The sequence below is a fragment of the Lathyrus oleraceus genome, chromosome 6 (genome assembly GCF_024323335.1).
Source record: "Lathyrus oleraceus cultivar Zhongwan6 chromosome 6, CAAS_Psat_ZW6_1.0, whole genome shotgun sequence".
NCBI classification, from domain to species: Eukaryota; Viridiplantae; Streptophyta; class Magnoliopsida; order Fabales; family Fabaceae; genus Lathyrus; species Lathyrus oleraceus.
In genome coordinates this window covers 17,709,122-17,734,373 of record NC_066584.1, presented here as the reverse complement: position 1 = coordinate 17,734,373, position 25,252 = coordinate 17,709,122, and the positions used below count along the sequence as shown (strand labels likewise).

General features: G+C 36.2%; 1 protein-coding gene across 1 annotated transcript; it reads left to right on the top strand.

Annotated features, from left to right (window-relative positions):
• Window positions 1-254: 254 nt before the first annotated feature.
• On the top strand, window positions 255-1,972 carry LOC127092751 (transcription factor RAX3). The gene is made up of 3 exons (XM_051031640.1): window positions 255-460; window positions 607-736; window positions 1,055-1,972. The coding sequence occupies exons 1-3, from the start codon at window positions 325-327 to the stop codon at window positions 1,824-1,826; spliced, it is 1,038 nt and encodes a 345-aa protein (XP_050887597.1). The 5' UTR covers window positions 255-324; the 3' UTR covers window positions 1,827-1,972.
• The last annotated feature ends 23,280 nt before the right edge of the window (window positions 1,973-25,252 follow it).

The window sequence follows — 25,252 nt, the reverse complement described above, 5'->3', positions numbered from 1 at the left end:
AATGAACTCCAAAAAGTAGAAAATTAAAAAAATAATCCCACATATATAAATTGATTCCAGTTTAACAAAGACAAGAAGAACAAACTATTCTTCTGTTCTGTCAATACTAAATTCCTTGAATTTTCTATGACAAAATACTTTTCTTCTCTGCCACACTAAATATAAAATTACTAACATCTTTATCCTTTCCCATTTTACTATTAATTAATAAACCTCTCACTCTCTCTCTCCTATAATTCTAACTCATAGAGTAGCTTACCCCAATATCAATAAAAAAGCTCTCAAAACATTGTCACCAAAACCAAAAAACATAACAACAACATCATGGGTAGAGCTCCTTGTTGCGACAAAGCAAACGTGAAGAAAGGTCCTTGGTCTCCAGAAGAAGATTCTAAGCTCAAATCTTACATAGAACAACATGGTACTGGTGGTAACTGGATTGCTCTTCCACAAAAAATTGGTAATATTCTTCATTTTTCATATAGTAACAGCAAACCCTAATTCTTTCAGTATTTTTATATATGTCCTTTATTTTCCTTGATTGTTTTTTTTTTCATCCAACTATGTTTTATTTTTTAAGATTAATGTTTTTTTGGGTGTTTTTAGGTTTGAAACGCTGTGGAAAAAGTTGTCGCTTAAGGTGGTTAAACTATCTTCGCCCTAATCTCAAACATGGTGGTTTTTCAGAAGAAGAAGATAACATCATTTGTAGTCTTTACATCAGTATCGGAAGCAGGTAAATATACAAACTCTTGTATATATCAAGCAAAACACGATGCATCTATACGACTGCAACTGCAATTTAAAACTTTATATCTGAGTTTTCGAGCGTAGGATCACTCAGTCTCATAGACTGATTTTATCGTAATGGATTGGAGTATTCCTTATACTTTCTATAATATATTTTGCTTATAAAAATATGTTTGAAATTGAAGATACTATATCATTTTTAACCTTAAGCTATGTTACTTTTTTGTTAACTAGCTATATATATATATATATATATGGAGATGTGTGAAAAGTGAAGATCCTTTTTGGTTTGGTGTGAAAGCAGGTGGTCGATAATTGCAGCTCAATTGCCAGGAAGAACAGATAATGACATAAAGAACTATTGGAACACAAGGTTGAAAAAGAAGCTTTTAGGAAAACATAGAAAAGAACAACATCAACAACAACAAGCACGTAATAGAGGAAACAACAGTGTTAATATTGTTAAGCAAGAAAACAACAATCAATATTCTTTATCAGATTTGGTTCAAGAGCAAGGATATTTTCCACATCATGTAATGCAAAATTTGCTATCGACACCTCCGCCGCCTCCTCCTCCTCCGTCAATGTTGTCATCATACACAAACCAAGGCTTCAATGATCAAGATTCCATTAGGAAACTACTTATCAAGCTTGGAGGAAGATTTTCAGATGATTATCATCATCATCATCCTAATTCTAGTACTAATGAGTTTGATGGTTTGAATGTTCAATTCTCAAATAATGCTACTTCTTCAACTCATGAACAAGTTTATGATCAAGAACATGTTGGATCTTCTTCTTGTGTTAATTCTTCCAATGGAATCAATCAAGTACCGTTTGTACAAAATGGTCAATACTTCGACACGGTGCAAGGAGAAGAACAAGGAAAATTCATCCCTGAAATTGATCATATGGTATCTAGTAATTTTTCACAAAGATTTGATGGGTTGGAATTCTTGTATGGCGATGAAGACATGAGTATTGAGAATAATAAGATAGAAGGTTCTAGTACAACTTGGGGTGAAGCTACTACTTCAAGTTATCATCACCCTCTTGATTTGAAATACCAAGGTTAGCCTATGATTGGTGAGATAAGAGCGGTTTTAAATTGTGGTTGTGATCGTTACATTATATGACGAGAACATTCCTCTAATATAGTCGAAATTACAGTTGCAGACTACGATTTAAAATCACTAAGAATGCAGTAATTCGGAGTAATTAATAACATGGTGTATATTATTATTATTATAATTTCTGGTATTAGTTATTGTTTGTTTGAATTTATTATCACTGACAATAAAATTGGATATTTGTCTTCTTTATTAGTCTTTGAGCTGTTAGTGGCAGTGTGGTTTCTCTGAGTATTGATTTGTATATTTGTTTTTGTTGCTATATTAAATTACCCTTCTTATAATTTGCTATCCTTTACTTTTGCATGATTTAATTGTATTCTTGATATCATTAAAATTGAGTTTTATTATAATTACAAAGATACTAAAATCTTTGTTAAGAAATATAATTAAAATATTTGATACCTTGATAATGGATTTAATTTCCCTTTTATAAAGAAACTTTAGTCTTTTCTAAAAAGTGATGCAGAAATTATGTTTGATCGGTTTTTCATTCATGTTGCTCTTCCTACGAGTTTTTTTATCATACTTTATCACACTAATCTTTAAGGTTGACTCTCCTTTTTAACTTGGGGGTCTTAGGTCAATCTTGCTCATAGGGTTGCCTTAAAAATTGATGGTATTATGGATATGTGAATAATTTTTCATTAATGTGAATTGGACATTACAACACTTATTTATACATGAGTGGAATACTATGGTAATTGTCATAGATGTGACCATAGGCGACGATTTCTTCTTTAACTAACTTTTAACTATAACTTTCCATATTTGAAAAGTTTTACAAGGAAGAAACTAACTATATCTATATAAGAAAAGGTGATGAAAGCAAGTTAGTTAGTGCATAACTAACTTGTATCTTCTTGGAGATCCTTATTGTGTGATAGTCCCCACAAGTTTGGAAGGTAAACTAATTAAGATCATTCTCAATTTGGATAGTAGTATGGGAAAAGGTCGAGGAAGTGAAGGTTTTGTGAAAAAATCTGATAGTTGATCTTTTGATCGAACCGACAAAAATTTGAAAAGACCACTTGAAGCTTCTCACGAATAACGTGGCAATCAGTTTCATGATGTTTAGTGTGTTCATGAAATGCAAGGTTGTAAGCTATGTGAATTCCATTGAGGTTGTTACAATACAATGTTGGTGGTTTGGTTAGTGAAGTCTTCAAATCAGCAAGTAGGTAGATAAGTCATTGTAGTTCACATGTGGCTACAACTAATGCATGATATTCCGCTATTGGGGGAAGACAGACACAATCATTTGTTTCTTGGTGCGCCGTGAACTCAAAGATTTAATTACGAAGAAACATTGGTCGGATATGGATCTCCGTGTCTCAATGCAACCTGCCCAATCAACATCAAAATAATATGTGATGTGTATGGATGATTCTCGAGGAAAGAAGAGGCATTGAGTTGCACATTGTTTCAAGTATCAAAGAACTCTTGTAGACACATTAAAATGCGTGGTTGATGGTTTGTTGAGAAATTGACTTAATTGTTGTGTGATGAAAATAATGTAAGATATGGTGGTTGTTAAGTATAGAAGGCACCCAACTAATCTTTTTGAACATGGAATGTCCATATGTGGAGAACTACTTTCATTGAACAACTTGATTGATGGATCTGCAAGTGTGATGACATGTTTGGAGCCAAATAAACCTGAGGGAGATAAGAGGCCAAGGCAATACTTCATTTGGAACAATGAGATGCATTTCTTGGAATGAGCTAATTCTAATCCAATAAAGTATTTAAGTTGGCCCAGGATTTTGATTTGAAACTGACCGTGTAGAATTCATTTGATCTTGTCAAATTCCTCCAAAGAATCTATAAGATGAAAAGAATAGGGGACCTCAAGGTTAGGCATCCATGTCAGATTATAACTTAGCCATATTTATTGAAATTTTATTTGAGCATTATCTATGGGGTTCAGGCTAGTGACATGATATTATCCTCGTTAGATGTTAAGTGAGAGAATTGCACCACCATTGATTAACATGATTGTGCATGGAAGAGATGATGAACATGGATTCAGAAGGTCAAGTTTTGCTTGATTCATATATGATAATTCTCATTATACACTCTAACTACCTTATCACGCACCATAACCAACCTATCATACACCTTCACTTGATTACTATATTTACATTCCAATACTCCCCTTCAAACTCATGACGGTTTGACACAAACAACCTTAAGTTTATCACAAAAGTTGTCGAACAAAGTAGAGGAAAGAGGCTTAGTGAAGATGTCTGCAAGTTGGGCCGAAGCCGATACGTGTTGTATATGTAGCTTGCCTACCGTAACACATTCACGAACGAAGTGGATATCAAGCTCAATATGCTTTGTACGTGCATGTAGTATAGAATTACGAGACAACTTTACAGTACTCATGTTGTCACATAAGAGAGTTGGAGATATATAAGGAATTTTGAGCTCACGAAGTAGTGATTCAATCCACAAGACTTCGAATGTGGCATGAGCTAGCGCGCGAAATTTCGTTTCTGCACTCGACCTGGAAAAAAGTGACTGCTTCTTGGAGCTCCAAGCTACAAGGTTGCGACCAAGAAAAATACATGACCCTGAGGTAGACCTGCGGTCATCAGGATCACTGGCCCAATCAGAATCATTGTAAGTACGGAGTGAGAATGTTGGGGGATTGGCTATTGGATTCAGAATGTGTCCATGATGTCGTGTTCCACTTAGATAGTGTAGGATCCATTTTACTACACTCTGGTGTGAGTCAAGTGGGGAAGCCAGGTATTGGAAAGCTTTGTTCACTGAGAAAGTGATGTCTGACCTTGTTAAGGTGATATATTTGAGTGCACCAACTGTGGACCTATATAGGAATGGATGTGGAATGGTGTCATCTCAATGTTTACTCCGTTTCCACGTACTAAACATGGGTGTGTTAACGCCATTTGCTTCTAACATATTCACCTTGCACAGGAGATCTTTAATGTACTTTGTTTGGGTGAGGATAATGGCTCAAGTTGATTGATGATGAACCTTAATTCCCAAGAAGTATTTTGGTGTGTCAATCTTCTTGAGAACAAAGGTAGCATGGAGTTTGTCGATGAGTTTGTGTAGTAATAGAGTTGAGGATTCTGTGATTAGAATATCATCCACATATACCAAAGCATACATGGTGACATTGTGATGATGATAGATGAAAAGTGAGTGATCACGTTGGCTCGAGACAAAGCCAAACTAAATAAGAGATTGATGAAGTTTTCATACCAGGCACGTGGAGCCTGCTTCAGTCCATAAATCGCCTCATTGAGTTTACATACTAAGGTGTCATTCGTATCAAGAAACCTTGGTGGCTGCTGCATGTACACCTCCTCTTTCAAGTCACCATTCAAAAATGCATTATTCACATCCACTTGTTGTATTTCCCATTTGCATGAGAGAGACAATGTAAGAATGATCCTAATTGTGATGGGTTTGACCATAGGGGAGAAGGCTTCATGGAAATCAAAGCCATGTTTCTGATTAAATCCCTTGGATACCACCGTGCTTTGAGCTTGCTGATGCTTCCATCCTCATTCTCTTTTACCTTGAATACCCACTTACACCCAATTGGTTTCCTATCTGATGGTAGTGATTAAGTTCCCATGTGCCATTATGAATAAGTGAATCATACTCAGCTTTCATGGCTAGAAACCATTAAGGATTAGCTAGAGCTTGTTTTGTGGATGATGGTTCAGTGTGCACAACAAATACTTTGGGTTTGGACCTTCCAGTTTTGGATCGAGTGAGCATGGCATGGTAATTTATAGTGAGGGGAGCTTGAGGTAAAGATGTTTGTGTGTGAATGGAGGGTGATCTTGTGTCTGAGATAGAGACATGCCATTTAGTGTGGCTAGTTTGTAAGGATTCAAGGGAAGGTGTGGTAGTCGTATCAGATGATTGTGGATGATTAGACATGGAGTTATGATCTTGTATCTGAGGTATGTCATATGGGGATGAGTCATGAGCCATATGAGAGGTTGTGTCAGACACATGGGATGTGCTCACATGTGTTTCTTGGAGAGGAGAATGAAAGAAACTATTTGTGGTATGTGGCAAGATAGGATGTTGCACAATCGGAGGTGACTTGACTGCATGGCTTTAATCTTGGCATTAAATTGTGTAGACACATAGCTTTGAAACATTTTTAATGCAGTTAAGGCATCAATTTTATGCTTTAGAAGATAGATCTAAGTACCTAGAAAAGGCATCAACAAATGCAATATAATATGACTATCCACTGCTTGAGAATGCAGGAGAGAGACCACATAAATTAGTGTGGACCAGATCAAGCATAGTAGTACATTTAGTATTTAACAAGGGATCATATTATTTGCGAGACTTGCCAAGGAAGCATATATGACAAAAAAAGAGGGTTCTTTATTACTAAGAGAAACATTACACATTTGCAGCACTTTGTGCATAGTTTTTTGATGGGATTGTCCTAACCTAGCATGCAACAATAGAGCTGTTATCTAGTTGATCTACATATACAACATTATTGACAACTGAAATTAGATTTGACGACTTGAGCTTCAAGCTGGCCTTGGAGGGTGTTACATTGAGCTTATTGAAATAATGTAAACACCTTTCATCTAAGAATCCCTTTAGCAACACATGATTAGTTTCTTGATATTTCACAAAGCATGTGTTAAGATGGAATTCAAAGTATACCTGATTATCTTTGGCAAACTTTGAAACAAATATAAGATTTCTAGTAATATGTGGTACATGAAGTAAATCAATAAGATGTAAAAGAAAATTAGACTTATAAGAGGACTAGAACTTATAATCTCCTATTGTTTTAACTTCAAGACTATTACCATTGATAATAACTACTTTGTTTGGTCCAACACATGATTTGATATATTTCAGGCTTGATAAATCAAATGTAATATGATGAGAAGCACCTGAATCATCAAACCATGTCTGAGATTCCAACTCATAAGGGATATGCAACTAATCCTGATGAGCTAGACATGCATTAGCTGTAGTAGTAGCAACTGTTGTAGTCTTGCTGTTAGCTTGAGCATTGTCTATATTGTGAGATGAGGCTCATTGAGTTTGTAGCTTGGGTACTAAGGGCTCAAAGTTCTCATTAAATCTGTGTCAACATTCCATCACTGAATGACCATACTTATTGCATAGTTGGCAAGTTGGTAGATTCCCAGTTGAACGATTGAACCTGCTTTTTTCTCTTCCTCGGCCTGGTTTTCCTTTTCCTCTAGGATGATATCCTGAGCCACCTGAGTGTATGGTTGCATGATGATGATGACCTGCTCCTTGCACCACATTGGTTGTTGCACTTGGTGCTGGAAGTTCTTGACGATACTTGTCAAGTCGAGCTTCTTGAACGTAAATCAAGCCATCCACCTCATAGATGTCCATTGGCTCAGTTTTGTTATATTCTATCATGATGAATGTATTGTATTCCTCAAGAAGCCCTTGAAGAATCACATATATCTGATCTCGTTCAGAAATTGGATCACTTATGGCCAGGAGTGAGTCAGCAATAGATCTAATGTGCAACACAAACTCAGAAATGGATTGAGTGCCTTTCTTGATCATTTTCAGTTCAACATATAGATGGTGCACTCGTGCCTTCATCTGTACATTTTAGTGCTTGTACACCTTATCCTATACCTCATATGCATATTTGTTTGAAACTAATCGAGGTAGAACTGATTCAAAAATTATAGACAACAACCATGTGAACAACGCTTGATCCTCCACCATTCATTCTTCATATGCTTCAGAAATACAATTTTCAAGACGATCATTCTTAGATTTTAAGATTGGTTGAATGCGAGGATTAACCACCATTCTATGCAGCTTATGTGAAAGAATCACTCCTTCAACTTGTTGATTCCACAATAATAAATTCTTCTCTTGAAGTTTGATAGAAAGCTTGGGAGAAAATGAGTTCGAGGAGCTTGAAACCCCTATGGTTTTCATGGTAACTTGCAATTCTTAATACTCAGTTGGAATTTTTTTTAAGAGATTCTCAAGATTCGCCATAGTTTCTCTGAAACTATTGAAAACTAACACTGAACCATGAAGGAAACAATGCTTCTTTAAATCCAAATTCAATGCGAAAGACACGAACACACCTTTGCCGCAATGCAATGAAGTTTCTCTGAAACAGAATACTTTGACCATAGTGCAGAGCTTGCAGTTGTGTGAAGAAGACGATCACAATGTCTCTGGCCTTGTGAAGCTTCTGAAAGATGAATGTAGAGGTGCATTTGTAAGACCCTAATTTTGACCCTAAGATCCCTCCTAGCATCATATCATTGCTCATTACATTGCCTCAAGGATCATAGCATGTGTGGCTCCTTACCCTAGGGTTGGGACTTGTGTGAGTTTGTTTGAGACCACCAAGCATGCTTGAATTGTATATTATTGCTTTTCTTATTTTGTTTACTAACCAAAAGCACAAAAATATGTCACTAACCTTTTTGTTTTGAAACTCAAGTGATCATGTGCTCACAATGCTCCTAGGAGTCTCATAAGCTCAATCAAGTGGCTAGATGAAGGTGAAAACAAGCATGAAAATGGTCCACAAAGTTCCTAATCATCATATATGTCTCCCAAGTATCTCAATTTTCCAATTTGATCAAGATAAACCAAAGGAGCTTGAGGCTTGTTTCCTAAGGAAACCCTAATTCAACTATGCATTGATTATGCCTTGCTCATGAAGCAAACTCAACCTATGATCAAATTAAATCAAGGTAAGTTCTTTAATTAATTATTTTATGCATATATGAGCTTATGTGAGTATCCTCAATCATTCATTCATCAAGATTTGAAGTTTGGCCTTGAGAAGTTGACCAGTCAAGTCATCTGACTGATTTGAGATCCACTGAGACCTAACTTTTGATGTGTTTGTCAAATGAAGATGACCCCAAGATAAACAATGTTCTTAATAACCATATTAACAACTTTAATGTTCATCAAAAATTCATTTGAAACTTGGAAGGTCATCATTCACTTCAAAACATTATAGGTCATTTTGACTGAAACCCTAATTTTGGGTCAACTTCCCAAGAACCTAACTTCCTTATTTTTTATAATTTTAAGGTGAGACCAATTTCATGGTAAAGATTAAGATGTATAATTCAAATGTTATGTTGGACAAAATTTCATAATCCTAAAAGAAACACATGTGATAATACAAAACATTATAGGTCACTTTGGACCAAAACCATTGAATGTTGAAAAAGTCCAACTTCAAGTGCCCATAACTTTCTCATCACAAATCCAAATGATAAAAAATGTGAGTCTAAATTTATCATATTGAAAATATCTACAACTTTGATGTTGGAGGTTTTTCAATTTGAGGCTTGCATCATTGAAACAGAAGAGCTTGAAGTTGGTCACTTTTGAGAAAAATTTCAAAGGGAACTTATACATGTTTTGTACCTCAAGCTTCAAGGCCAGTTTTCACAAATTTAAAAACTCCAAATGGATTTTTTCCCAACATAGCTTTTGTTCCTTATGTCAAGACCTTTCCAACCATTACTCACATGCCTATGTTTGGATTTTCCATGAGTGACTTTCAAAGAAGGGAACATTTGTGATCAATTATGCATTTCACTTTGAATTTTCATGCACAAGCTATTACAGTCCCAATTGCATGTCCAATTCAACTTGGAATGAGTTCAGCTTGCATTTCCACTTGAGTTTGGGCCTCACATGCGCCTGTACAAGCCCATGCATGGAGGACCCAAAGCTTCATGCACACGAGTTTGACCTCACTTGACATCAGCTCCAGCTATAAATACATTGCTCTCTTCATTCAAATTTCAACCTCAAGGCAACTCAAAACTCTGCACAAGTGAAAACCCAGCCATTACCAAAGGAATTCGGATTTTTCTTTTCTCATTTCAAGCTTGAATTTCAACAAAATCAGTTGATCTTCAAGACTTATTTCTTAACCTTGCACTCATATCACATCTCAAGATCAAATTGGAAGCCAAAGTTGGAAGGAATCGTGCTGATTAAAGCTGCTCTTCAAAGGTATATGATCCAATTGTTTTGATCTATATCTCATCATATAATGTGAATTACTTGTGTTCAAATGGTTTTCTGAAGTCTTCATGCAAGAGGCAAGCCAGTGGTGGCTTTGATTTTGTGTTTTGAGAAGTTTCAATTTGAACACCTTGAAATTCAAGCTCAGATTTCTCATTATATAGAGATCTTGAGGATAATCCAAGGTCACAGTGATGTTGCTTCATTTTGGTATAAGGCTCGTGCATTTTGATTGAGGTTTGAAAACCTGCAACTGGTGGCCGGAATCAGTTTGTCCACCGGAGAAGACGGTGGTTTCTACCACCGTCCCCATGTGGAACCTCCTGAGCCATTGGATCTCATATGCGTGTTATAATCTCAACCATGCATTGTGTTTACTTTTTTAAATCCATTGTGTCACGCGCTTGATTGATGCCTACCATGGAAGCGCGCTTCTGGACCATTAGATGTGTCCACGTCAATTAATGAGTTCCATCTAACGCTCCCTGATTTTTCATATTTTCTAATTTCTGTTTTATTTTTCTTTTATTCCATTTATTTTCAAAAATTCACAACTATTTTATTTGGAATCACAAAAATATGAGACCAACACCAAAAATTTTCTTGAAAAGTCTAGTTTTATAATCTGATTTTTAATTATTTTTGTGATTCCATTTAATATTTTTTGTGAATTATTTTGTTTTTATTAGTTTTTAATTCATTTTAATTACTTCTTGATATCCAAAAATTCCAAAAATATTTTCTTAACACATATGGATCATGATAAGTCTATGAAAAATATTCTCATCAATTTCTTAATTGATTTAAGATTTATTTGAGATTTAAGATTTATTTGAGATTTAAGATTTATTTGAGATTTTAGTTCATTTGTGTTATTTTTCTTTGATTTTTAATTGTTTTAAAATAGTTTCTGTTTTCAAAAAATGTTTAGAAAATTTGTCAAACCTTGTTTGACCATGTTAGACCTATGATGATTCAATTGGACTTGTTGAAGTTGATTTGAATTGAATTTGAGGTTTGACCATATTTTAACCATTTTAATTTTGCATTTATTTTAATTCCAAAAAATACCAAAAATATGTTTGACCTTTATTGACTTCTAGTATTCATTTCTCTTTTGTTTACCATTGGTTGATGATGATTTCATTCACATTTGATCATTGTGCTTTGATTATGTCATTTGAATTCACCTTTATCCATTTCATTTCATCTTCATCTTCTTCTTCTTTTTATTTTGGCCAATGAGTTAATGATTTGTGGTTGGTCTTGACATATGAGAGGCTTAACCTTCTTTGATCCAAATCAAATTCAACTTGATCAAAGATCAAGTGAATTGCTTTGTGTCCAAGATAGGTTGCTTCTTGGTCAAGCAAAAAACCTAAAATCCATACAAGACCTTTCCCTTTTTTCTTTTGGCATGACAAGTTGTAGGAACTTGGCTTACTAGTCATGATCTCTAACTTGTGTTTATTTGCCTATAGGTTTATTGACTGTCCTCAGATAGGTGTGACTACTACATTAGTCCACTTACGATTACTTAACATAACGCTAAATTGTCTTATGACACACTAACATTAACCACTAATCACTAACTTTAAATTCAAGCATTTAATCTTTTGTAATTTACTTTAATGCAATTTACTTCCTTGCTCATTTATTCATATTGCCTTTTCCCTTTGCTCACTTGAGCTCATATTTTATGTTTATGTCATTTTCCTGTTGCTCACTTGAGCATATTATTGTATATAAATATATTTGTTGCTTTGTGTTTGCTTCGTCTTTGTTTGTGTGAACCTAATGCAAAAAGGGAAGAAAGGACTTAGAATTAGGATCACACCTATGCTTAAAGGAGTTCAAGAGCAACTAGGCCTCATGTCTTTAGAATGCTAAATTTGTTGAAGAGCAACTAGGCCTCATGCCTTTAGAATGCTAAAGTTGAAAGTTGACCTCAAAGGACCCCTAATCTAAACTCATTCTTTGTCCATTTCTCTTATTGTGTTGAGAACCTTTTGATTGTTTATTCTTGTGTGATAGGGATTCCAATCTTGAGATAGTAAGAAGGACCATTGTCATGAGTAACCAAGTTGAGAGAGACAAGCCAAATGAAGATCCTAGGAGCTTGATTGAATATTTGTTTGATTGCTTGAGTTATTTGCTAAGTCCAAAGGAAAGGAGCATCTTGAATCATCTTTATGATCTCAAGAAAGGAACTCCAAGGGTTTTATCTCTTCTCTTTTGCATGTTTAGGACTAGCCCTTCTCTTCTTCTTTCCACTCTAACCCAAGCCAAACTCATTTTGTACAAACTTTGACATTGTTTTCAAACTAGAAACCTAGGCCTTATGCCTTTGATTTTTCAAACTATTTTCATTAATACCCATTGTGAATAAATTTTAATTCAACTTTGACTTCATTTTGTAAATAAGTCTAACTTGTAAATACAACTCACTTCAAGTTGATTTTGTGGTTCCAATGGCCACCTTTGTTAAAACTTTTCCTAAACATTAGCCATAGGTTTGAGTTATCATAGTGGTTGATGTAAACCTCACCTTATCCTTAGTGATTAGACTATAAGTATTCCATACTTATTATAGAGTGGATCCCTCACTAGTATGTTGAAGCTCTCCTCACATGGTGGATTGTTGGTTTAGGTTGAGTTTTCTCCCTTTGATAACAAAAGACCTTAGGGGTTTTGATCAAATCAATTCACCAATCTTTTTTTGAGATTTTTACCCTGAACTACTAGGTTTTGATCCTACCTTTGTGATGGTACGTAGGCAATGGGTTCATCCATTCAAACAACAAAATTGTAAATAATATGTATATTCTTTTCTCATCTCCCCAATCTTGTTTGCATAAATATTTTCACAAATACCAACCTACAATACACAATTGCAAAAAGGGTTCCCTTAGAGTACTAAGGATGTTTTGGGTGCTTAAAACCTTCCCATTTCATAACCAACCCCCTTACCCAGATCTCTGACATTTTTATTAGTTTTTGATTTGATAAAACTTCTTAGTTGGTTTTTTGTTCGCTTTCTAACCTTTCCTTTGGATAAATAGAAGTGAAATGGCGACTCGAATTGTATGATTTACTTTTGATTTAGTCAATAAATCTAAAGGTAACGAATACCCCGTTACAACGTTATATGTGCAGCGGAAGAATTGGTCCCTTAGGCGATTATGCACAGAAGAGATGATGAACATGGATTCAGAAGGTCAAGCTTTTCTTGATTCATATATGATCATTCTCATTATACAAATTGTTATGGGTTATGCATATATATACAAGGGTGAAGTTAGTTATATTCTAACTAACTTCATGCGCACTCTAACTACCTTATCATGCACCATAAGCAACCTACCATACACCTTCACTTGATTACTATATTTACATTTCAATATTAGGTTTGAGGGTCAGTTGAACCTATTTAATCTTAGGGGTTTTAGGGGACTTCAGGATGACTTCTCCTTTATGGAAAAACATATCGTTGCATATGGACATACTTCCTTAAGGGGGTGGTGAAAGTGATCTACAATGGACATATTTCCTCTTTTTGAATAATCCTTGGGTGTGATTAATTCCTTTTAAGGTATGATTTATGAGACTCTTTCAGAAATTGAATCAAAAGTTCATTATAGTTAGTAATATAGGCAATTGGGAACTAGAATTGTGGGTTTGGAATTTCAATTAGAATGGAGACATGTTTACTTGTGAGCATGATTTATTGGCTTATATGCTTGCGAACTTGGATGATGTTAGTGTTTCTCATGGTTAAAATCTTTTATCATGAAAACTGAATAAAAATGGGATATTCACGATTAACTCCACATGCGCGCTTTTCTTTAGAGTTGTTGATGTAAAGGGTTCACACAGAGGAAAATATTAATCTTTTATGTAAAGCTTGATAAAAATGGTATCTCTTAAATTTCATTGTCTTCTCTTGAAAGTTGTTGCAAGAAAGGGTACATATTTGCCATAATCATTTCAAGTGGAGAGTGATTTTTAATCCTTATCGTACCTTGTGTGTGTTTTGTGGGGGTATCGTTAAAATCGGCCCAATCATATGTTCATCACTTATAGCTTGATGTTTTAGGTCTGGTATCACATTTGTAGGAGGTAGGTGGTATTTAGTGTTCCCTCCGTGTCTGGTAGGGCTTTTCGCACTCTTTGGGGATTAGGAGATATAGTTAAGACTATATTAGGTTTTTTTTTTGTATAATAAATGAAATGCAGTCCTTCTATGAATCCCCTAAAATGATTTCAATTTCTCCTTAAAGATGGTGAATGTTAAGAACTTATTTGATAGGAATATACTTTCATCGTGTAAATGGTTATATGATAAAAGTTATGGTAGTTTTACTCTCATTAGGAGTGAGTAATGAAATCCATTGTTTGTTTGTGCCAGTTGTATTTTGTGTGACTGACAAGGATAGATCACCAGTGTGTTTGGTCTGATATTTTTTCTTATTTTGTTGCCTCTCTTAGTGTTGGGTGCTTCAAAATTCTTAGCTTTCATCGGTTCTGACTTTTGTCTCGTGGGCGCAGTGTCTAGATTATGTTTGAATATTTTACAACAAATACAATGGAATGAAATAGAGTGGAATGTAGTAGAATAGAGGTAGCAAAATAGATACTTCATTCCATTGTTTTATTTTAGGATGAAAAAAAATATATTTTTCTATCTAATTCAAAAGATACAAAGTGATAGAATAAGACGAATGCATTCCATCATATTCCTCTTTATTCTATTATCTTATTATCAATCTAAATGATGGAACATAATTATATTCTACTCTATTTCATCCTTTCATTCTATTCCATCAATTCAAATATAATGGTAGTGATATATATATATATATATATATATATATATATATATATATATATATATATATATATATATATATATATATATATATATATATATATATATAAAAGTTAAATTTTATATCTAGTACACATCGTAATAGTATTGGTTTTTAGCTTTACAAAAATGGATTTTTTCTTTATATTTTTAAAAATGAATTCTACAAAAATGTTTTTCAAAATATTACAAGTTTTTTAAAATTTATTTTTTATAAATTAAAAGATTGAATTGTTCATTCTATAACATAAATATACATTATTGAAGATCAAAACATAGTCAAAATCATAATTTTTTCAAAAAGTTGTATCTTAAAAATGATTTTTATGAAAAACTATTTGAAATAGCTTCAAAATTAAGTGATTTTTTGAAATTTTGATATCCAAAAAAAGTTTCAATAAAATGATGAAATACCTAAAATAACATTTTAAGAATAACTATTCAAACCAAATTTTCATTTGAAACTTTTATGAAAAGTTTCTTTGTAATTTTTTTACACTAAAATATGTAACGCTATAAAAATCATTTTTAAAAAAAGCCAAAACAAACGGGCCCTAAGACCCACACGATTTGCGGTTGTAAATTAGTTTATTTATTTTTTATTGAAATTTTAAATATGCTAAAAAATTATTTTGAAAAAACATTATTACTAAATTTATATTATAATAATTTATTGTGAATTATAATTAAAATAATAATATGAATTAATCACATAAAAAGATACATTTTATTTTAAAGAAAAATACATACATGTTAATTGAGAATGACATTCAAAATTAGCTTTGCAAATTTAAAAAACTATAAAATAATTTTTGTTTTGTTTTGATTCTCATGTCCTTTTAGTAGTTATCTTTGATTTGTATATTTAATTTTAAGTTGTTAAAGGTGAGTATTCTAAGTGTTAAATTTTATTAAAATTTCATTTGAAAATATTATCAAATAAAACTTTATTAGAATTTTTTTTTAAAATAACCACTTTTTAAAAAAAAATTGTAAAATAACCAATATTTCAAAAAAATTACCGAAATAACCACCTTTCAATACAGTTGCGTCAGATGAACTGGTGCATCCATTTTAAACCAAGAGGAGGCGCCACTGATGCTGGCGCATGCTTTAAAAGCAATGCATGGAGGCGCCAGCAACCATGTGGCCTATGTATGGGCATTGATGTATGCGACAATTCATCCGGCGCATACACCTTAATATTAATTTTTTTATTGTTTATTTAATAAATAATGAAATAGAATATTATAAAAAAATTATTCATGATATAATAAAAGTTACATGGTATTGATAAAAATGTATTGATCGGCATGATCGAAACGTCCCCCTATTCCACATCCAGACGTGTTAGTTTGTCTTCGAGGTCTCCCACGATTTTCCTGAGGTGTTTAGGGTCTTTGCGTGATGACCTTATCCAATTATGGCTGGTGTGAAGGGTCCGGTGGAAGTTCCAGGGATATTTGATAGATGTGTCATCATTTGTTCCCAATAGCCGGGGGGCTCTGGCCAACGACGCTTCCGTAATGTAGTCCGATGCCCATGTTGTCGTAGTTGGGTCGATGTGGTTGGGTGAATTATGGATGGTATAGTTGCCCGAAGTGGGACATTGAATCGTTTTGGAAACTAAGCAATGGTTCTTGGGGTGTACTATAGTTAAATAATGGTTGGATGTTTTGGTGATGGGATATTTGGGTGGTCATTGGTGGGGGGCTACGATGAAGTGATCCATATGAATCTTCTAGGCTATAGACGGTTGTGGTTGATGCGTATGGTTATTGGTGGGTAGGGTTTGATTCTTGGTTTTGTGGTTGGGTTGGTGAGATGAATGGATTGTGAGGTTGGATGTTTGGTTGTTGGGTGGGTGGCATGAATGAGTTGCGAAGTTGGGTATTTGGTTGTTGGGTATATGTGGTAGGGTGATGATGTGAGGTTGGTTGTTGGATTTGGGTGGTTTGACATTGGTGTTGGACAAGGACTTGTTGTTAGGCGTATGATGACAAAGCTAGTTGGAGTGGATCAATCAAATATTGTAGCTCAGACACAAATTGTTGCATTGTTACCGACCTAAACCATGCCATCACTACGCCAAATAAGGGAAAAGAGGGCGCTTATTTTGGCCTATAACAGCGCTTTTAAGCGCCCTCTAATCTGGCGCTGGCATAGGTAAAGACAGCGCTTTGTTCTCCTGGAGAAAGCGCTGTCTAAAGTGGCCACATTATAGTGCGCTTTAAGAAAAAAGCGCCCTCTGGAGTGGTCCATAAAGGGACACCTTAGAGGGCGCTTTCTGGAAAAAGCGCCCTCTAAAGTTGTCAGTGTAAAGTGTTTAGAGGGCGCTTTCTGAAAAAGCGCCCTCTAAAGTTGTCAATGTAAAGTGTTTAGAGGGCGCTTTCAGGAAGAAGCGCCCTCTAAAGTTGTCATTGTAAAGTGTTTAGAGGGCGCTTTCAGGAAAAAGCGCCCTCTAAAGTTGTCAATGTAAAGTGTTTAGAGGGCGCTTTCAGGAAAAAGCGCCCTCTAAAGTTGTCAATGTAAAGTGTTTAGAGGGCGCTTTCTGGACCAAGCGCCCTCTAAAGTGTTAGTTATTTTAAAAAAATTTGTTTGAAAAACAGTGGATATATATTTAATTGGTAACCTGTTCGCATGCTGCAAAAGTATAAAATTCATATTGATTTCATCCTTTAATCCAATGTTATACACCATTAATCCATTGATATATACAACATGAATCCATTTATATACAACATTAATCCTCCATATATACAACATTAATATATGATTCTTTGATCAACAATATACAACAACATATTCTCAAAGTACTACAATTAAGAGAATAAAACATAGCAACCAACACCCAGTGACCACTGTATCCAAAAGCTGTCTAGTAGTTCTAACCAATACTAAACAAAAACGCCCATCCACCCATGGTGGCAAACATGCTCTGTATATCCAAAAGCTGTCTAGTAGTTCTATCGCACATCCATACAAAATAAGGCTCAACCAAAACAACAGATGGCAGCATAAGTAGTCCCCTGCAAAAAGAACACGTCCAAATGCAAATAACACAGAACTGTCAAAAGGCGATTGAGCAACAAATAGTAAACAATGGCATAAAGTTAAATGACATAGCTAATATTACCTGAATTCCTGCATGGCTGTTAAGGTAAAAATCAAATTCCCTAGGGTGACAAATGCTGGTGTCTACCACGGTTCCTTTGACAATTTAGAACAACAAAATCAGCAAAAAGTGATAAATTCAAATGATAATATATACCAGCTGCGTTGAGAAATATATTGAAAAAACCTGGCATAATATTTCCACTTCTATCAGTCTCTTTGGGGTTGACAGGAAAGAGACGGGTGTGATGTCTCTTTTGGACCACTACAAAAGTAACTTTAGGTAGATACCCATCCTCTATTGAGACACAAGCCTGATGAAAAAAAAATAAAAATTAAACGCATAGAATTTAGTGGTGTATTTTATGAACGACAAAGTAACAAGAAATCAACTTTGAGAAGTCCTAAATTCTGCCTACAATACAGGGCTGCAAAGTTGATGCAACAAAAAACATATAACAATATATGGTAAGTACCTGTATCTCCAACCATATTTTTTCTTTGCCAACCTTCAAGTCCGGACTTCTCCAATTATCACATGTAATCGGAATATGTTGTCGAACAAGGAAACCAATGTAACTTGCCAATATTGAACCCTTATCTTTTGAAGATAGAATTGATATATGTTTAGATGGACATGTTCCATTGTCGTAGAGGGATACTTTCAAATATCCAGCATCATCATCTACGCGAATGAGGCTTGACGACAATAGAGCATCTCCATCTAAACAAATATCCAGCATCATCATTTTACCTGTTGTAACACCTCAAATTTGCACCTATCATTGTACATACCATCTCATATTAGGTCATAGCATATCATGATACATTGCATAGCATTTGCATTGTCCTCAGTTGCCTCAAGAGCAAGCAAGCAAGAATTAGGTCAAACTGATCAGGAGATCAGTCAACCAATCAAGCAAGGGTGCTTCTCAAGGAATCAAAGCCCTAGGGTTTGTCCAACAAGTTCACATGGCTTGGAGGTCCATTTGAAGTGTTTAAGTCAAGGGTTGAAGGCTCAAAGGTCCTCAGTCAATGCATAGCCAGGCAAAAACCCTAGAAGGTCAACAGTCAATCAAAGCAGTGGATGGTGGCCATTCTTGTGGAATTTGGGCACCATGATCAATAATCAAGAGTCCATACAACTTGGGACATCACTTGAAGTCAAGGTCTCAAGGAATTAGGGTTTGGGATTCATCAGAAGTGCACAGACAGTCAAAAACCCTAGAAAAGTCAAAGTTGGTCAACTGTGGTTGATTCTATGGTTTTGATGGATGGAAATGGTTTGAGAGAGCTTATTCATGTCCTAATAGGCCTCATATATCATGGCAATCAACATCATTGAAGAATTTGAAGCCAATCAGAAAATTTCCCAAAATAGAAACTGGACCTGTAATTTCAACTGCCAAAAATGGAAACTTCTTGATCCTCAACTTGCATCATGATATAGGCTTCAAATGAATTTTTGCCCAACATGAAAGTTGAAGGTCTTGTTCTCCCATTTTCAAAAAGTCCAGGAACTCTCAAATCCCATGTGTGGTTGTCAAGATATGATCAATTCAATTTCAAAAATTTGTGAACTTCAACAAGCCATATCTCTCAAACCATAAGGCCAAATTTGGTGGGGTTTTTTTCCTACAAACCACATTTTTCCTCCTCTTTCCAAAAATATAAATTTCATTCATCAAAACCTTGCCAATCAAAATGGCATTTTTGGACCTATTTCATTAAAAATCAAGTTTGACCAACCTTTGACTTTTTGATTTAAACACTTTTTACACAATTGGCCAATTGGGATTCATTCTAAATGATGTTTGCAACATGTTTCAAGCCCAAAGTTATGCTCATACTACCATTATACCACTTCCATGTGCACATTTTGAAAGTTAGCAAATGATGCATTTTTGGTCTTTTTAAGTGAACAAACTTACCATTCTTTGAACCAACTTAAAACAGCCAATGAAAGGATCCTTTGCAGCCTATTTCAAGGCCCATTTTCGTGTACAACCACACCTCCACTTCCACTTGACCAAAATTAGCAAAAGTGCAAATGATCCATTTTAAATTAAGCAAGCTTAGGCTTTGGATTAGCAAGGATAAACAGTCACATATAAGGATTTTTTCTGCATTTTCTAAACCTAGAGAAACACAGCAGCCATAACAAAAAACCTCATTCTCATCTTCTTGCATTTTGGCTCGAGCACCATTTCTACTAAAAACTCCCAAAGCACCACGAGCTTTCTTGCTTGTTTCATGATTTGGACATCATTTTGAGCTCTCTACAGCCATCAATTACCAACTGGAACTCCCTTTTGAGCACTGCTTCTTCAAGCTACCTCCAATGGTGAATCAAGTTTTGAAGGAAACCAAGAGTTGCTGAGCTAACATACTTCAAGAATCTATCATTGTAGAGCATAAAGAAGATCTGTTTCAAAGCAAATCATCCAAACAAGCACTGTTCTTCGATTTTCTTCATAACCAAGTAAAATCTCAACTATCTTTTTTTCTCTTATCCATGCTATGCCATGTGTAGTACTTGCATTGCTGAGTATTACTTGCTTTGAATCGTGTATTTTGCTTGCCTATGCTGAGAGACTTTTGACTTCAAAGTTTCATGTGCATGATGATTGTTGCTTGATTCATGCTATCTAGACTGTTATGATGAAAATGATTGATGGAATATGTATGTATGCTGTTAGATAAGCACAATGGTGTAAGCAATTTTTGTTTATGAGTATGTTGAAAAATTCGATCTGCTGGAAGTGATGAAGATACCCTGCTGTTCATGAACTCTACATGTTTTTTTCCAGAAATTTGAATTTCGTGTTTTGGTTGTTATTGAATGATGTTGCTCGAACACCAGTGCCATGCTATTGTGTGTTTCCGCTCGATATTTGTTTTATGATGATGAACATTGTTGATGAATACATGATGTTGCTACCAAAACCCTAGATTGCATAACCATTCCCAGAATTTTGAAACTCGATTGGCTGTTGTTGTTGGTCTTCCATGCGTGTTACTGTTCCATTGAGAGATAGCCAATCCAAACATTTCACGTGTCCCTCTGAAACGGGGCGTTTTGGTTAATGAAGTGAATAATTACAAAATTGCCATGCTGACCCTTGTTTGACCATGCTCTTGTTCATGTTTTGTTCCAATTATTTCTCAACTTCCACAATTCATTTCTTGCTCAATTTAAAGCCAAAATTCATGAAATTTTTTCCATCATCTTCACATGGATGTCTAGTATTTGATTATGATTTTTAATTAATTTTTCATTGGCTGGATTTTAATTGGTAATTGGTTTCCTAACATGTATGCACATTTGACTCCCTTTGCCATTTCTTTTGTGAAATTGTCATAATGTATCCAATGCCCCTGAAATGTTTTGTGGTGAAACTAGACTCATTTATCTTTGTTTTGATGTAGAGTTTATGCATTTCCCATTTGTGGTTTGTGTGTTTTGATTTTCTGAAGTTAGAGGTTGCATTTGGTGTCACAACATGAATGAGCATTTTCATGAATTTTGTTAACTTGCTTCCTCTCATCCAATTGACCCCAAATTTTGCATGAATGATATCTTACATGTCTAGTTGGTGTATGAATTTTCTTGGATTTAATTGTGCTGTTTTCCATTTGATTGTGAATTTTCTCCCCTGCCTAGTCAAATATTGACTTTTTGTGCTACATGTTGCCAAATCATTTGGGAAATCCTCATACCATATTGTATGATCATGAAATTTCATATGTGATAACTAGACATCTCAAGCCTTGCATTGGTGTTAATCTCATTCATTTCTCATCTGTTTTCAATTTGATATGATCTTTTGAAGTTGACCCATGTTTGTTGACCTTCATTGTGCATGCTTGAATTTGGTTTGACTTCTTGATTTTAATTGACTGCCTTCCTCTCATCCAAATGCCATGAAATTTGACATGTTTACCATGCTAGATGTTAGGATTGAGTGTGATTTATTTGGTGATTTTTGAGATTGTTTGAGTTGACTTTTGATGCAAGTCATTCTGTTGACCTTTTTGTGCTTTCATTTCCCATGCATTGCCTTCCTTTGCTCATGAATTGACAATGATGCATGATTTGAATGTGGGCCCAATTGAGATTGCCTCTTGAATGTTTAAGTTTGATTGTGGTTGACTTTTCTTTGCTGTTTTGACTTTTTCTTTCATCCTTGACCCTAGGCTAGTCCTAGTGGTCTTTTGAGCTTACAATTGAGTTCATGTTTCAGGTTAAGCACCAATGCCTCAAAGATCATTCAAACTTGTTTGAATTTGATTGTTTATCATGTGCTAACCTTTGTTTTGTAGGTGTGACTCATATGGTTTGAGTCTTGTGTTATGCACTTTGGTCCTTTTGTGGTTAACTGTTATCCATTCCTTTTGATTTAAACCTTTGAACTGTTTGCTAATTGGTTTGACTTTTTCAGGTACTTTAGTTGCTTAAGTTCTTTGAACTTGCTTGCTTTGCTATTTAGCATTTGCTTTGAGGTATAATTACTTCTTCTTCATGTAGTCTGGAGACCCGGTCTGTTACTTGGCCGGGCAAACTGTCTGAAGTCCTCCTTAAGAGGCAATGCTTGTGTATGTTTAATTTGTCCTTGTACAGAGTCAAAGACCTCCTAAGTGAAGAGGCAATTGGCAGAACCAAGGGATAAGCAATCTATCCCCTGCTATTCAGTGTGTCTTCTGTCTTGCTCACACCACTGTGTTGATGCATTTCAGATAAAAACCCAAGATCTTGTACAAAGTGTACAGTGTCAGAGTCTTCGAGTATAGAAGGGTTCCCACTTTCTGGACCCATGCTCATTTGTCTATTAGCTCTCCCTGGCCAGGGATAAGAGCTGTGAGGTCTCATCCTCACTTCATCCTTTCATCTGCTTCACCTTAGCCCCTCAATGGCAAGGTTAAGAGCAACACTTACCCTATTCCAGTTGGCCCTAGTGCCTAACCTTTTGCTTGAGCCTCTTGTATGTATATAGAGTGTGCTTCCTGTGATTGATTTGCTTGCTTTGCCTCCTTAGGTTTAGCTTAGACTTGCCCTTGTGCAAGGTAGGTTGTGCTTGACTTGCTTCCTGTGCAAGTCAAGTCTGTGTGGCTTAACCCTTGTGTGAGCCACGTTTAGAGTTGTTTGGCCGAACTACGGCAACTCTGATTCTCATGTTCAGATGAGATACGTAGGCACGAGATGCGATGTCTTGTCGAGTTTGACTAACCACTAACACTAACTCTTTTCTCTCACCCTTGCTGTGATTGAGACCTCCCCTTTCTCTTGCCCTAGTTGCAATCGAGACCCTTGCTTCCTGTGCAAGCCGTGTCTAGGATAGGTTGGCCCTTGTGCTATTTAGCTAGAAACCTTAACTTAGGGTTGACTTTGCATGACAACATCTAGGCTCGAGTCGTAGTCTCCCTAGTGTTATGTCTCCCTCTGTTATCTGGTTAGGCTAGATCCTTGTCCCTGCGTAGGGGAACTACATCGCCCTGATCTTCACACCAGATGAAGTATGTAGGCAGGAGATTGAGCTGATCTCTCCGGGCGCCCTTTTTCTTTTCCCACCCTTTGTGTCTTAACCACCCTTGTGTGTGTTCTGGTTGGAGTCCGACATAAGTCCAGCGATTGGCAGTTGGTTTCCTGTGTGTGTTTTGGTTCGGATGCTGATGTAAGTCCAGTGATTGGCATTCGGGCTCCATGTTTGCCTGTGTTTGCTTTGCTTGTGTGTGTGTCAGCCGAGCTACGAATGCTCTGATTCTTCTCTCGTCCGAGAAGATACGTATGCATAGGATGCGACATCCTAGCGAGCATGTGTCGTTTCCCCAGTCCGAACTACTTCGACTCTGATGTCTATGCCTGATAGACTAAGTAGGCCCAGGATACGATATCCTGCCGAGTCAGTTTCAGTCTGTTTTCTTGTGTCTCTTTCAGCCAGTGTGTGTGTGTTTGAGCAGTGTTTTAGCAACCATTTTCCCTTCCTATTGTGCGTGGATCCCGTCGAGTACGACGGATGCGTAGAGGTGCTAATACCTTCCCTTCGCATAACCGACTCCCGAACCCATCCTCTTCGGTCGCGAGACCATGTTCTTTCCAGGTTTACTTCGAGCGTTTCCTTTCCCTCTTTTGGGATAAATAACGCACGGTGGCGGCTCTGTTGTTCTTGTTTTCCCGCCGGTTTTTCGCGCGATGCGACAGCTGGCGACTCTGCTGGGGATATAGAGAAGTTGACCTCTTGCTGGTCCATCTTCCCTAAGCGAGTCTCTCCTAGCGCTCTCTAGGTTAGGGCTTTGGTTGCTTTTTGCTGTTATTTATTGCATTCATTTGTATATATTTGCATTTACTGTTTGCATTTATGTTTGCATTAATGTTTGCATTCATTCATATTCATCTGTTCATCTGGCTGTGTTTCTCTGTTTGGGGTGGGAGTTACTCGAGGTAAAAGGCCCAATACCCAGGCTATGAGTGAAATCTAGGAAACCTAGGAATAGAGTGATTCATGGGAAGCGGGTGGTATTGCGCCACTTAGCGGAACATTGATATCACGAGCAGTTCAGACCCTGGTGGGATATTATCAGTGCATACATCGGGTGTGCACAGGATGATATTCTGCGAAAGGTTATTTATGTTGCGTTTCTCTCGACCTTACCCTGGCCTAGACTACACCCGTGAGTGGGGAAGGGTTGATCATTCTAACAGGTACAGTTGGTGACTCCTGGTACTGATCGTGACTACGAGTTATGTTTCTGGACGCCGGAGGTTTGACCCTGGTATTGATCAGAGGGTTCCGTTTATTTCGGATCCCTGGGCTGAATTTGAGGGTACTCGCTCACATGGTGACTCAGTTCTCCAGACTTGGGTTCAGATGCCAGCTCCTCAGATGACTTTGGGGTTTCAGATGGTTCCTCAGATGCCAGTTCCTGCCAGTCTTGGCTCCATCATTTGCATCATAGCATGTTTATTTCCCAAAAAAAATAGTAATACATGAAAATGGAAAAAAGTTAACTCGCATACGCATATCCTTTTCAGGATCATTCATGTTAAAATAGCATTCGCATCATATGTATATCATACACATATCATCCTTGCATTATAGACATGTTTGGGGACGTGACTTCTCACTTTGGGTTTTGACTAAGACAGGATTGTTGATCACCGTCCGCACCGCGACCAGACTCAATCATCAAAGAAGTATGGATCAGGTTCAGGCTGAATTGGCCGAGATGAGGGCAAACATGGCCCAGTTCATGACAATGATGCAAGGAGTTGTTCAGGGGCAAGAGGAGCTGCGTGCCTTAGCCCAGAGACTGGAAGCCGTGATTCCACCAGTCCGCTGTGCTTCACCAGTGG